This window comes from Aspergillus foveolatus (genome assembly GCF_047715535.1).
Source record: "Aspergillus foveolatus strain CBS 279.81 unplaced genomic scaffold BDW70scaffold_90, whole genome shotgun sequence".
Taxonomy (NCBI): Eukaryota; Fungi; Ascomycota; class Eurotiomycetes; order Eurotiales; family Aspergillaceae; genus Aspergillus; species Aspergillus foveolatus.
Genome location: NW_027396154.1, coordinates 26079 through 38264, shown reverse-complemented (window position 1 = coordinate 38264; position 12186 = coordinate 26079). Strand labels below are relative to the sequence as shown.

The following is a 12186-nucleotide window of genomic DNA, read 5'->3' as shown; positions in this document are numbered from 1 at the left end:
CATCCGGTGCGGAAGGCTGGCATTCAATCGTAACCCCCATAATTATAATAATGATTATCTTAGTCTGGGTTAGTACCAAGCAGATATGGGGTAATATAGCGGTTTAGAGTATGTAATTCGATTATTGGACACTTGTTTTCTACTATCTCTTTGAAATCATCTGCGAAGTAACAATGACTGGTCTTGCGGACACGGTGTAGCTAGTACTCGAACACATCTTGCTATCGTAATAGAGATGGTCCCGTAGCGGCTGACCGCTTTGAAATCACTGTTTGCAGCATCAATTCTGATTGAATCAAACCCCAACATCAACGCCAAGCATCCTACGCCAAAAAATCTAACTCGTTGTACTGGGACGTCAATGCTGGACGGGATGGAGTCTGCGTCAAGGTGCCGCCGGACGAGGGATGACGTATCGGTGATCCCAGTTGCGCGGATTAGTTGAGCCCCAGGTGGCACGCGGTCGACTAGGCGGCACGCTAGGGTTCATCATTGCCATTTCATGTACTGCAACCAGCTGGGCCAGGGCAGGTCTGCTGTTGTCAGAACCGAGGACTTTGACGGCGTATCTTCTGTAGATACAAGCATATAGAGCCCGTCACTGAATAGTTTAGAAGAATCTGCCAAGAGTCCTAAAACAGGCACTCACCTTATCGCATTCGAGGGGAGTATATCATCTGCCGTGATTGCCGCCCAGCTCATGTTATCTCGAGAGCTCAAGTCGAATAGAGCATCACATTTGGAAATGCCGTACATCTCTGGTTTCAGCGCAGCGAAAAGAATGGCTGAATATCGAAAATCGATCTGAGGATAGTAAATCTTGACCTTGGCCAACGACAGCCGCCATGGGCGACTCCTCGCTGCTACTCCAATTGCCGCTTGATTGGTTTTCCAGCGCGAAGTTGAAGAGACCAAATTCCCAAACAGCAACTGCAGGAAACGTATATAGAGCCACCGAGATTGTTAGCGACTTAGCTCCCCCAGCGATTCGTTCTGTTCTGCCCTGACCTACCCTCACCTCCGTACCTCCATCGTAGATTACCTGCCCTAGCGAACCGACTAGGTAACTTGCCAGTTGCTGCCCCCGGCGCCCCGACAGCTGCCCGCATATTGTTGTCCCGAGCGCCTTACGCATGCCAAGTCTTGTAGCATGTATAGATTATATAATTTTTATACTTAAATATTTAGTTCAGGAAAATGATAACTAAGAATCTGGTTAGCAACTAAATTCAGAATTAAGAGTGAAATAATATCTTAATAAATAATGAAAAAAAGAGAGAGATCAAGACTATATAAACCTATAAGCCTGGCCTGACCCGTGGTTTAACAAGCCTAGTTACCACAAGCTTTAAGTGTCCATTACACGAATGCCAAGGCACTAATTATGTTGGGGGATGAACCCCAGATAAGGGCACAAGCATGGCCTTTGCTGCTATATGGTGCGTTAGTTGTAACTGATTAGATTGATCAGTTGTCTTTGTACCTTCTGGTCGTTCGATTAGGCCTATAGCAGCGCATGGGAAGATCTGCCCGTAAAAAGACCTCACATTAGCACAACTTACCTAAAGTCTGACCTTAACAGGCTGTCGGCTTTCGAGGTGGTTGCTAGCGTCGATTTTGATCATGTGATTGATATCGGTAATGAGCGACTGCATTGAAGGTCTTGAAGGTCCTAATCTTCTAACTACAATCTGTATAGGCTATTTATGCCTTTTCAAAGGCTTCAAGAAAGAATGTTCTCGATATCAGTAGATAATTCAGTTAATATATAGATAGTTGCAATCCGCCTATGGCGGTGTGATTGCCTCATATGATTGGACGAGCGAGGTGCTGGATATTGATTAGTAAGAGGAGGTCCTCTCTGGTCGACACAGGCCTGGTTTTTCCGCCGCCTGAGCCAAGGCGCCGCCGTCCGCGGGAGATACTTCGACATCGGGAAAGGCGGAGGGCGAATATCGGGGAACAATAAGAGAAGTCGGGACACAAACCAACGAGGATTTACATCGAGTATCTTACTGCAAAGGGGCTTGAATAGAAAGTACCAATCAGACTTCAGCAGTGACATTTACAATGCCAAGATTTGAGCTGAAAGCCTAGCCCTTGGCAACCATGTGAACATTGACTGAGCTCGTATTGGATGAAGGTCAAAGTCGATTCCAACCTTAAAATTCCGCCATATCCCCAGCTCATAATTTCAAACCATCGTGGGGAGTTGTTCACTCCTTTCATCCTCCAAGATCTGCGACTCTTGCCGTTTATCAATAGACGACGCTAGAATGCTCCTCTTGACTCGGTCGCGACTCGCCTCGTCCCTACGGACACTAAATCGAACATGGCGCAGTCATGCGGCAGCAACCAGCCCTGCGCGCACAGAAGAGCCCCTATTCAGTCGCCTGAGCGAGGTCGTTCGGCATACCTGGTATCTCGGGTTCACCTCGTTCGGGGGACCGCCTGTTCATTTCCAGATCTTTCACGCGCGGTTCGTCGAGAAAGAAAAGTGGGTCGACGAGCAGACGGTAAGTACTCTCTGTTTGAATGGTAGAGCGAGGGACTCATGGGTTAGTATCAAGAACTCTTCGCCATATGTCAGGGTCTTCCTGGACCAGGATCAACAAAGATGTTGTTTTGCTTGGCTTTGCTCCACGCGGGGTTTATCCCAGCCTTGCTTGCATTTTTCCTCTGGTCGTATGTGCACACTTAAATGCAGCTCTTGGTAATTCGCGGTAGTAGATTCATTAACTGCTAGACTCCCCGGCGCAATCGGCATGTATGCACTCTCTCTCGGCGTGCAACGGATCGATGAAGCTCTTCCAGCTCCAGTCTACGCTCTCCTCTCCGGCCTGAACGCCTCCACTGTAGGCATTATTGCTCTTGCTGCTGTCCAGCTAGCTGAAAAGGCGATCCGTGATAAGATTTCCCGAATTTTGGTCATTTTTGGCGCATGTGCTGGCCTGTGTTATAGCGCGCTCTGGTATTTCCCTGTTCTTATGGTTGCTGGCGGTGTTGCTACTGCGCTGTGGGATGGGTTGGTGTACCAGCAAATTTTGAGGGCGAAAAACGCATGGAGGAACAGAAATAGGCAGCCCGAGCCGGAGGGCGATGCCCTTGATCCTGCGGGTCCGAGCGATACAACTGGAAGGAATTCAGCTCGGGGGCCGGGGATGGAGATGCTGCGGATGAGAAAGCCAGATGCAGGGACTTTGGCGCAACACCCGACCAATACCCAGGATTCAGAAGGAAGCGAAGAGCCCTCGTCACAAGACCATGTGATTCGTATTCGAGCTGGACTTGTGATTCTTATTTTCTTCTTCGGTATGTCCCCTTGAAGGTTAGGGCATGATGCTGTGCGTGAGCTAATCCAGAACCCGGCAGCCTCTTTTATTGCTATACTTGTCTCAAGAGCCAAAGTTTCTTCCCCCCCTTTGGCCCTCGATCTCTTCGCAAACATGTACCTCGCTGGAACTGTGATATTTGGCGGGGGCCCAGTTGTTATCCCGCTGCTCCGTTCCTACGTCGTGGACCCAGGCTGGGTCTCCAGTCGAGACTTCCTGATCGGCCTTGCTATTATCCAGGCCTTCCCTGGCCCAAACTTCAACTTTGCTGTTTTTCTCGGCGCACTCGCCCTTCGAACCACGTCCTATCCGACAGTCTTTGGTGCATTCCTTGGTGGTTTGGGGATTTTTTTCCCTGGAATCGCCCTTGCTATTGCGGTCCAGTCCTTCTGGCGTGTTCTACGGAAGCAGAAGTACGTTATTGATTTTCTGCGCGGCGTGAATGCAACAGCCGTAGGATTAGTTTTTACGGCTGTGTACCGGCTTTGGGAAATAGGGTATCTAAATCCCCGGGATCGGGATGGGCAAAGTCTGGCAAAGGAGCCCTGGTGGGTCGTTGTCGCCGCTGTTACTTATGCTGAGAGTGCGTGGTTCAGTGTTCCGCCTGCGGCCGCGATCTTGCTAGGAGCCGCCCTTGGCTTATGTTGGTATGGAGTCGTTGCTCCTGCCTGGTGACGGAGTGCGAATATTGCGGGCTTGCTCAAGGCTACTCAAGGACTGGGGCATGAACAGCCCTCAAGACGCTAATATTCTCCTAATAATCGGTTTCAGACTATCTAGACCCAGTGAAATTTACCGGCAGTAATAAAAGTTCTGATTTCAAAGTACTTCACAGACTCCATAATGCGCCAAATGCGCGGGGTGAGGCAGGGAGGGAGAAAGAGACATGAAATTTGACCTTATCAACAGTCTGACCATTTGTAACCTCCTCTCCACGCAAGAACTGACTCTCTTCCAAGAACGCCCCCCTGCTCATAGAGCCAACACATAGCCCCCACACATCCCATTGTACAATACTTCATGTACTGAAAAGCCCACACTTCCCCGTCATTAGTGCAGCAACACTCGCCCAGCCTGATGCATTGGAGACGTACGTCGGGTGCCGCACGTAGGTAAAGGGCCCTGTGGTGATGACTCGGGCAGGCGTGACCTTGCCGCATATGACGTATACTATAGAATTCCAGGTTTTGTGGTTGACGCTGTCCAGAGAAAGAGTGTTTCGCTGAGGAGGATCAATCCAAGAGGTTTTAATAGGAGAGAAAGGATGGAGATAGTGCCTCGAGATGGGAGGATCATCAATAGCAAAAATGAAAGGAAAGCGACTGTTGCTGTTAGAAGCTTCAGCAAGTCGAGCTGGTGCGAGGTGACGATGCCAGTCTTACGCGGGGGGAAGTGGTAGGAGAAGGCATAGAGCTGGAGTATGAGGGCGCTGAAGTTAAGGATTGTGGCGTACGACGTAGCGGGACCTGAAGTTGTAGTCGTGCTTTTATTGCGCGTATATAAAGGCCGGTTTTATAGAGAACTGGGTAGTTATATTTCTTTTCAACTATAAGGTTTCCATGAGTTTGGTAACTAATTTATGAAGACCAAACCCAGTAAACAATGGCATTATGACAAGCATCGCAACGAACCATTTCCTTGTCAAGGTCAAAATCAAATAACTCATGACCACCTTATCATATGCAACACTGCCTGTGCGTGAGAATAGATAACTCACCAATCACTTCGTGTGATGCTAGTTTTTAGGGTCCCAGTGGCCCAACATGACACGCCGCTTGATCATTTATATAAAATCACATACACGTCTTGATATCTGAACGAGATATCGGTGCATACGGGAACATATAACCTTGATAACATAGAGTCCTCCTCCAATTCCCGAGCTGATTTCTTCTCAAGGCTTGTAGGGTCGGCGCTCGGCCTCGATGAGGGCTTGTTAGAAGAGGGATTATTTCGCCTGCCCTCAAACACAGGAAAGCTGGTCTTCTAATATAGTATATGCAAATCAGAAAGTGCAGTTATGAATGGAGAGGTTGGTGGATGTCTATTTTAAGAAATATGAGAGTGGGCCCTCAGCAGGTTCGACCTAGGGCTGGATGGATTTCACTAGCGCCCCAAAAACAGGCATATGTTATTAGAGATACGGCTAAGTTTCATCGGCACGACGGGGATTCGTCAAGAAGAGCTACGACATTCTGTTCCGTCCGGCGGCACATATAGCGACGTGGAAGATTCAAGCCGGTTGGATAGTGGGCAGTGCAAATTCCTTAGTAGGATAAGAGAACATTTATCGCTCAGGAATATCCTAAAGTACGTAATCAAGGCATGATAGGGATGTTGTTTCATACCTCAATTGCACAGCTACTCAAAGCCCCATTCTGACTTATCCAGCTTCCAATCATCACACAGATTCCCCAACCATTTCGAAGCGCTGATCAATTGCTCACTCCCATCCGCAGCAGTCACAGGCACCAACCTCTTCCAGGCAAGTACATAGTTTTCTAGAGTCCATGACTCGAACCGGATCCAGTCATGCAGCTTGCTGCAAACAAACGGCTTGCTCGCCTTTCCATCTTGCAGGTCAACCAAGCATGCATCGCAGAGGTCGATTCTGTCGCAATACTTGCAAAAGTTGAGGCCGACGCCGCGTTTCCAGCACGCTTTGCAGGGGAAGGGCAGGTCGTCAAGCTTGTGAAACCCCTCGAGGATTCTGGAGACTCCGGTCCACAGGCAGGCTTCGGTGCTGTCTGGTTCCGCGGCCGCTTGAAGCCTTTCGGTTTCTTCAGCAATCTTGTTGAATCGGTCTATTGCTGTTTTGTCGGATTGACATTCTTTTACGTAGAACTCAACCAGATGCCTACTGGCTGCTTCGAGGGAATGGTCTTCATTTTCCAGAAGCGCCTTCAGCACATCCAAATCGAACTTCCGTTCTGGAAGCAGCAGGCATGCTTTGCGCGCATTTTCGAAGTCCCCAGTATGCATGAGGGAGTTGCGGATGGCAGAGAAGCCCTCCCAGTCATTTCCGTCGTCATCGTCGACAAGAATGTTGAATGCGGTGACCATCTCTGAGCGCAGAATTTCTTGTGCTTTGAGCCGTTGCCCACTGAGCGTGTATAAAGACGCCAGCACAAGTTTGACGCTTTGGTTCGCCTCGCCAGTTTCGTATAACTCCTGCAATTCGCTCGTATAGCATTGATAATCAGGCTGCTTCTCTTGGAGAGCCTGTTCGATGCGACGCCTCCCGAGTAAGGTGAGCGTCTGCTGCTTCATGAAGTCAAGGTCCCACCGATCTTCAAGCCTAATTTCCTCGTGAAGTGTTGCCAAGCCCGCATGCCAGTAGTCCACGGCTTTGACTACATCTTCTGGGAAATTCTGACGGAGAAAGTACATTGCGTTTCCTAGCAGGAGTTGGAGAGATGCGACATCTTCGCCTCTGTTTTCCGCGCGGTTCTGCTCGATTGCCGTCTCCAACTCTTGCAAAAGAACTGTCCAATATTCAGGAGAGGATACGATGAGCCAATGAATCGCGGTAAAAAGTGGCTCCAGGTCCGCCCAGTCCTTGCGAACCACCGTTTGCAACATGGCTATCAGCAATGAAGACTCTGTGCCTGGAGTTTTCTCTGTAACAGCCTGCTGGACGATAGTAACTGCCTCCTCCTTCAACCCGGTTAGCGCATAGTCGCTGGCGAGAGCGTGAAGAATATCTTTGTTGGGGCCATTTTGTTCGTATGCTTGCTTGTAGTATGAAATTGCGCTTTCTAGGTTATCCAGACTGTCCTCCAGCTCTCCAAGAGCCTGGAAAACGCTAGCAAGTCGTTCCTTGTCGACGGCATCCTGGCTTTGGAGAATGGCAACTGCCTATTTATCAGGTCAGAGGTTTGTGAGATACATTCTTACTCGAGACCGTCATACTTTCTTATACTGCTCCATGGCAGCCTCCCTTTCCCACAAATCCTTATAGGTCTCGCCCAAACGAATGCACCAGGTGCAATCGACCTCTGATACACCCAGAGCTTTTTTTGCCCATTTTTCGGCTTGGACCACTTTTTCCACTTCAGAGTCGAATTGACTAACCATTATTTCATCATCTTCCCCAGTCTTCTCCACTGGCTGCGTCTTTGTCCCAGCTTCTTCAGCGACATCGTCTTGTTCTAAGGCAGAATTGGCTCCCTGCTCCAATCAAGGAGATTGGTAAGTCAAGATATAGAGAAATGTCAAGCGCCAGTAAAACAACTTACCAAGCTAAGAAATCCACTGAGCCATCTAAACGGCGTTTCCACGTTCCATTCCGTCTTTTGCAGCCAGTTTCGGGCTACCATCGTCATGATCGGAGTTACAAGACTCCGGTTAGGATATTTATCCTTCTTGATTTCGCTTAGCCATTTTTTATCTCGTGCTCCCAGCCGTGCAATTGCTACTGGATCATCTAACCATTTCCAGAAAATTTCCATCTCGTGATCCATGCTATACCAGTAAATCCATTTGCACACGTTCCAATTCCTCTCAATCAGATCACACTCGTTGAATATGTCATAGACACTGGAGCCAATGTACTGCTTGTCGGCTACTGGAAGTTCATCCAACCCCTGGGCATTGTATAACGCTGCGAGGTGGGTTGGGATACGACTCAACATGTATATCCCGATAAGCCTTCCCCCTTCTTTCTCTTCGCCCTGGGGCAACAGGAAGTAGTCAAATGCCCTTTTCACAATTTCAAAATGGGCATCAACCATGTACACCTGGAGCTTCCTGTTGGCCGCCTGGGAAAGGTCCGACTCAGGCCGGAACTCAAAACCGTTGGCAAAGGAAGAATGATGAGTCAAGTCCCAGAAGAAACGCTGCACTGTCTTTCTATCTCCGTTGGTGATTGTGATGGTTGCAGAGATCTTGGGATCGTCAACAGATTGCCTTGGACGGACTCGTTCAGCGACGACATATTCCTCGACATAGTCCCTGAGCATGACTGTGTTTCCCCCGTAGGATAGATCAAAGATCTTTGAGTATTTGCCGGCTATCTTCTGTGCAAGCGGTTGGAGAGAAACGGTTTTGAAGCGCAAATAGAGAGCTGACGCCAGTTCGTCGATACTAAAAAAATCATTCCCAGCGATAGTCCAAACCAACAACTCGTTAACCTCTTCGATCTCTCTTGGATTGAGCACTGATTCTAATGTTTCAAGTTCTGAACGCACCACAGCCTTTGGATCTGTGCTGGATTCCTGGAGGACCCGGTTGAGCTCCTCTTCTGTACCGCTTGACGCAACAATCGCCTTGATCTTGCCCAGATCCTGCTGCACGGTTGTGTAGCAATTGTTGGACCGCTTCAGCAGGCGGTCACCTACCATCTTCCTGCGCCGCTGCGAGTCCTGGTCATGTCCCTGGAATAGATCAGCCCGTTTCAGGTCCTCAACGATCAATGCGTTGATATCCTCGGCATTATACTGAGTGATGTCAATACACATTGCGGACACCGAATTAAGCCATTCATCCTGGAAAACCGAGCGCTCGCAGCTGATGAGGATACGAACTGGATTGGATTTTTCTTCTTCCGAGAGAACCGGACGTTTCTCTATCATCTCGGAGAGCCGTTTAAGCTCTTCTTCACTGAGGATATTTACGGAGTCCAACAGAATGTAATGCATCGCATTCCTCGCTGGAGATCCAAGGCCTAATGCCGTCCACAGCATCTGGCAGGTAGCGTCTTTGAAGTAGTTCTTGTCTTTTCCAGACTCTTCACAGACACCAGCCACATGTCGTGCATAGACAGCATCTTGCTCCGCCATCTGTGTACAGATGGACTTGATTGCCGTCTCTGGACGATTTCGGTCGCTATCCGCCTTGTTGGAGATGGAAAAAGAATAGTACCCCAACAGACCCCTCTCGGCTTTCGTGGCTGAATTGCGGGATTTGACGTCCTGAGCAATCGCAGAAACCAGGAATGACTTACCTGTTCCTGGGCCTCCGGTCAGAACCAGGAGGGAATTCGAAGTGCTGCTTCTATCGAGCCACTGCTTATATTCCTCGACATTATTTAGCCATTTCCCGCTTCCCTTAACGGAGTTTATCCACATCTTATCGCGAGCATCAATAACATTGGCAGTCTCTTCCTCCTTCTGCGCCAAGTTCTCTCTAATAATTTTCAAGCTCCTTTTTCGAGCATCATTTAATCCCCGCTTATGCTCTGCCTCGACTAACCCACTCACGTCTGTCTTGATTCCTTTCGTGGTCGTGTCAATCTCGGTCACCGAGGATTTGATGAACGCCACGCCCTGGTTGGTTTCCAGCGCCACCTCAAGAGTTAGGGTCGCCTGCACATTCAGTTGATCCTGCGTCAGCTTCTTAAAGTTATCGAGCTCGTCCCGAACCGATCCCTCATCCAGAAGGATCCGCTTAGCGCTCCGCTTGAAGCTTCTCCAGCGGCCCTCGCGATGGATGTTGATGCAATTCGCGCATATATCGACGAAGCTCGTCATCACCTGGTCAATGGATGCACGTAGGGCCTCGTCAACGGACGTATTTTCTTCCATTCGCTGGTAAATGCGAAACTGGGCGAGCGCGGGACCAACTTCGGCAAAGATCGCGTTGACCTCCCCGTGAAACTCATGGACCGTTTTCGGAATGTCCAGAAGGAAAGACAAAGCGTTGAAACAGAGCCCAGCAGGACCAAAGACCTAGTAATCCTATTTTAGCTTTGCAAGAGAGTCCGATCCAACGGACATCCCTACCAAGGAAGCGCCCTCAGCGGCTATGCCGCCTAGCAGCTGGATACAACGGATTATTTTGAAACCGGTTTCCTTCGCTCTTGAAATATCCTCATCATCTTCTTGCGCAGCGTAATGGGCATCAAGCGCCCTTTGAAGATCCTCTGTAGTCCTCGACACGCCATTGAGTTGTTGTCCCGTGCGTTGGTGGAACCTGGTGATGGTATTCTCCCAGATCTCCTGCACCGACGCCGGGGCGGTGTTCTTGTCTTGGCTCATTCTGAAAAGCGTAGGTATGTTCACAATATGGCCATTGAGGATGATGAGCATGCAACATCGAACCAAAACTGGGCGATCGGTCGGGATTTATGCGCCATGTCTGGCGCTAAGGCTCAGCCTCATGGCTCCAACGATTGGCTTCACAATTTCAGCTCCGAACTCTAAATACAGGTCGAGAGTCGTATTCTTTAGCAAAATAAGCTAGTTATTCACCGCCCATAGACATTTGTACTGAGCACTCCAAGTTGTATAACAGAGCACTTGGTGGTATTCGTTTCAGTCCGTTGAGAACCCATACCGCGCAAAATCTGGAATGGTTTATGCACAAGCGGCCTATAGAATATAGAACAATCAATCTTCAATAAACTGAACAGTCCGTCTTTTTAGGCGCCGTGCGACTGAAAGTGCAAACTTTTGCCGGATGCTTAAGAAGTAGTCTTTCATAATTTCTGGAATAAGATAGGGCTATAACGACTGATGCCTTAGGCAATTACAGTTCCACAAAAAAACGAAGCGGCACCTGGCCTCGTGCCGACCCGCGCGTCCACCTACACCTTCTTCTTAAGCATACCAGCCGTGTTTATTGTAAAACTAACAGCGGTAAAACTGGCTGGATTCTTACATGAAAATAAGTGCAAGCTCAACGGCATCACGGCTGCATTCAACCAACCCTCTCTAGTTGTGGCGCACAGCAGTCATGCTGGGAGCATTTAGCCAGCGTGCGGGGTAGCATAATCACGTGGCTGCCACGGCATGTCAGGGGGGGCCTTGTCTTTATACAGTACATGAAGCTGACATGGGAGGATCACGGATGTGGTGCAGCTAACTCCATAGGCTGCTGAGGACTCAGAGTAAACTCACCTTACTGCAAGCTGACCTATAGTGGAAGAACCGAAAGTCAAATATGACAATGTAATTATCATGATAACAAAGATGCTCCAATATGGACAGTTTTGTAGTTCTATATCCAGCCCGAAAGTCTTATCTTATATTAAGTTATTCCCCTGCACTTCATGTCAGCCAGAACATTAGAGTTGTAGTGGGCAAACGCTTTCTTCTGCTTCTCTGCAGAAGTAGGTTTGTGAATTTTCTGGCTCTCTTATAGTGTATTTTTAAAGCTTCTCAACGTTCTCCTTGCCAATAAAGTACCGCCAACACTCGAAGTCTTTCGTAGTATGAGGATCTGCGCCATGCTCTGGCCGCCAACCTTAATCAGGACAGTACACTTTGCATGTGGTGACTAGGATGGATCACATGCCAAGGGGTTTTTTTTTTGAGCTGTGAATGTTAAGCTTACCGCCTCCTTGTTTCAGACTTGCAGCGAGATCAATGTATTTGGACAGTCTATCCAGTTAGATCTCTATTGCGGATTGTGAAACTTTGCCTACTATATTCTATGAGCAGGCAGTGTGCCCGGAAGATGGATGGTCTTTAGCAACTGGGGTTATTGATGACGCGGGTATACTGGAGACACTCATTTGATAGCAGCTTGCTAAACTTCGGGCATTCACTGAGAACATGTGGAGCCTATCCTGAGGGGGAAGACGTGAGTAGATGATATTTTGAAGGTACACGACAAGGACGTAGAATAGAGCAGCATAAGTAGAAGCCCATCTGGCCACGTCTTCTTTTCTACTGGCGCGCACCTATTCGGTCACCTTTTGACAAGTGTTGGTCCTTTGAGCATGTTGGCAGTTAGGGCTTGTATTATTAATGACATTATTATTCGTCGTTGTCATGGTGGCACTTGAATAAGTTTTTTCTCCGTTTATTCCGCAAGCTATCTTATTAGGGAATAGATTATCCAACGCCGTGGGTCCTCTACATGAAGACATCTACACGGAGGGCAGTAGCTTTTCTTATTGCTCTGAATCAGC

The 12186-nt window shown here is 48.6% G+C and overlaps 2 protein-coding genes across 2 annotated transcripts; one reads left to right on the top strand and one right to left on the bottom strand.

The window, feature by feature from the left end:
* The first annotated feature begins 2223 nt into the window (after positions 1–2223).
* On the top strand, positions 2224–4048 carry BDW70DRAFT_172009 (putative chromate ion transporter). The gene is made up of 4 exons (XM_073743370.1): positions 2224–2516; positions 2564–2685; positions 2747–3312; positions 3373–4048. The coding sequence occupies exons 1-4, from the start codon at positions 2277–2279 to the stop codon at positions 4005–4007; spliced, it is 1563 nt and encodes a 520-aa protein (XP_073591692.1). The 5' UTR covers positions 2224–2276; the 3' UTR covers positions 4008–4048.
* A 1615-nt stretch (positions 4049–5663) lies between these two features.
* Positions 5664–10309, bottom strand: BDW70DRAFT_172005 (uncharacterized protein; the record flags this gene model as incomplete). The annotated part of the gene is made up of 5 exons (XM_073743369.1): positions 5664–7190; positions 7245–7502; positions 7571–9271; positions 9422–9829; positions 10055–10309. The coding sequence occupies 5 exons, from the start codon at positions 10307–10309 to the stop codon at positions 5694–5696; spliced, it is 4119 nt and encodes a 1372-aa protein (XP_073591691.1). The 3' UTR covers positions 5664–5693.
* Positions 10310–12186: the final 1877 nt, after the last annotated feature.

Excerpts from the sequence above, each read along its gene's own strand:
- BDW70DRAFT_172009 (XM_073743370.1), top strand. The coding sequence starts at position 2,277 with ATGCTCCTCTTGACTCGGTCGCGACTCGCCTCGTCCCTACGGACACTA. Across the intron at positions 2,686-2,746 it reads CTTGCATTTTTCCTCTGGTC|ACTCCCCGGCGCAATCGGCA; the intron begins GTATGTGCACAC and ends ATTAACTGCTAG. Across the intron at positions 3,313-3,372 it reads GATTCTTATTTTCTTCTTCG|CCTCTTTTATTGCTATACTT; the intron begins GTATGTCCCCTT and ends AGAACCCGGCAG.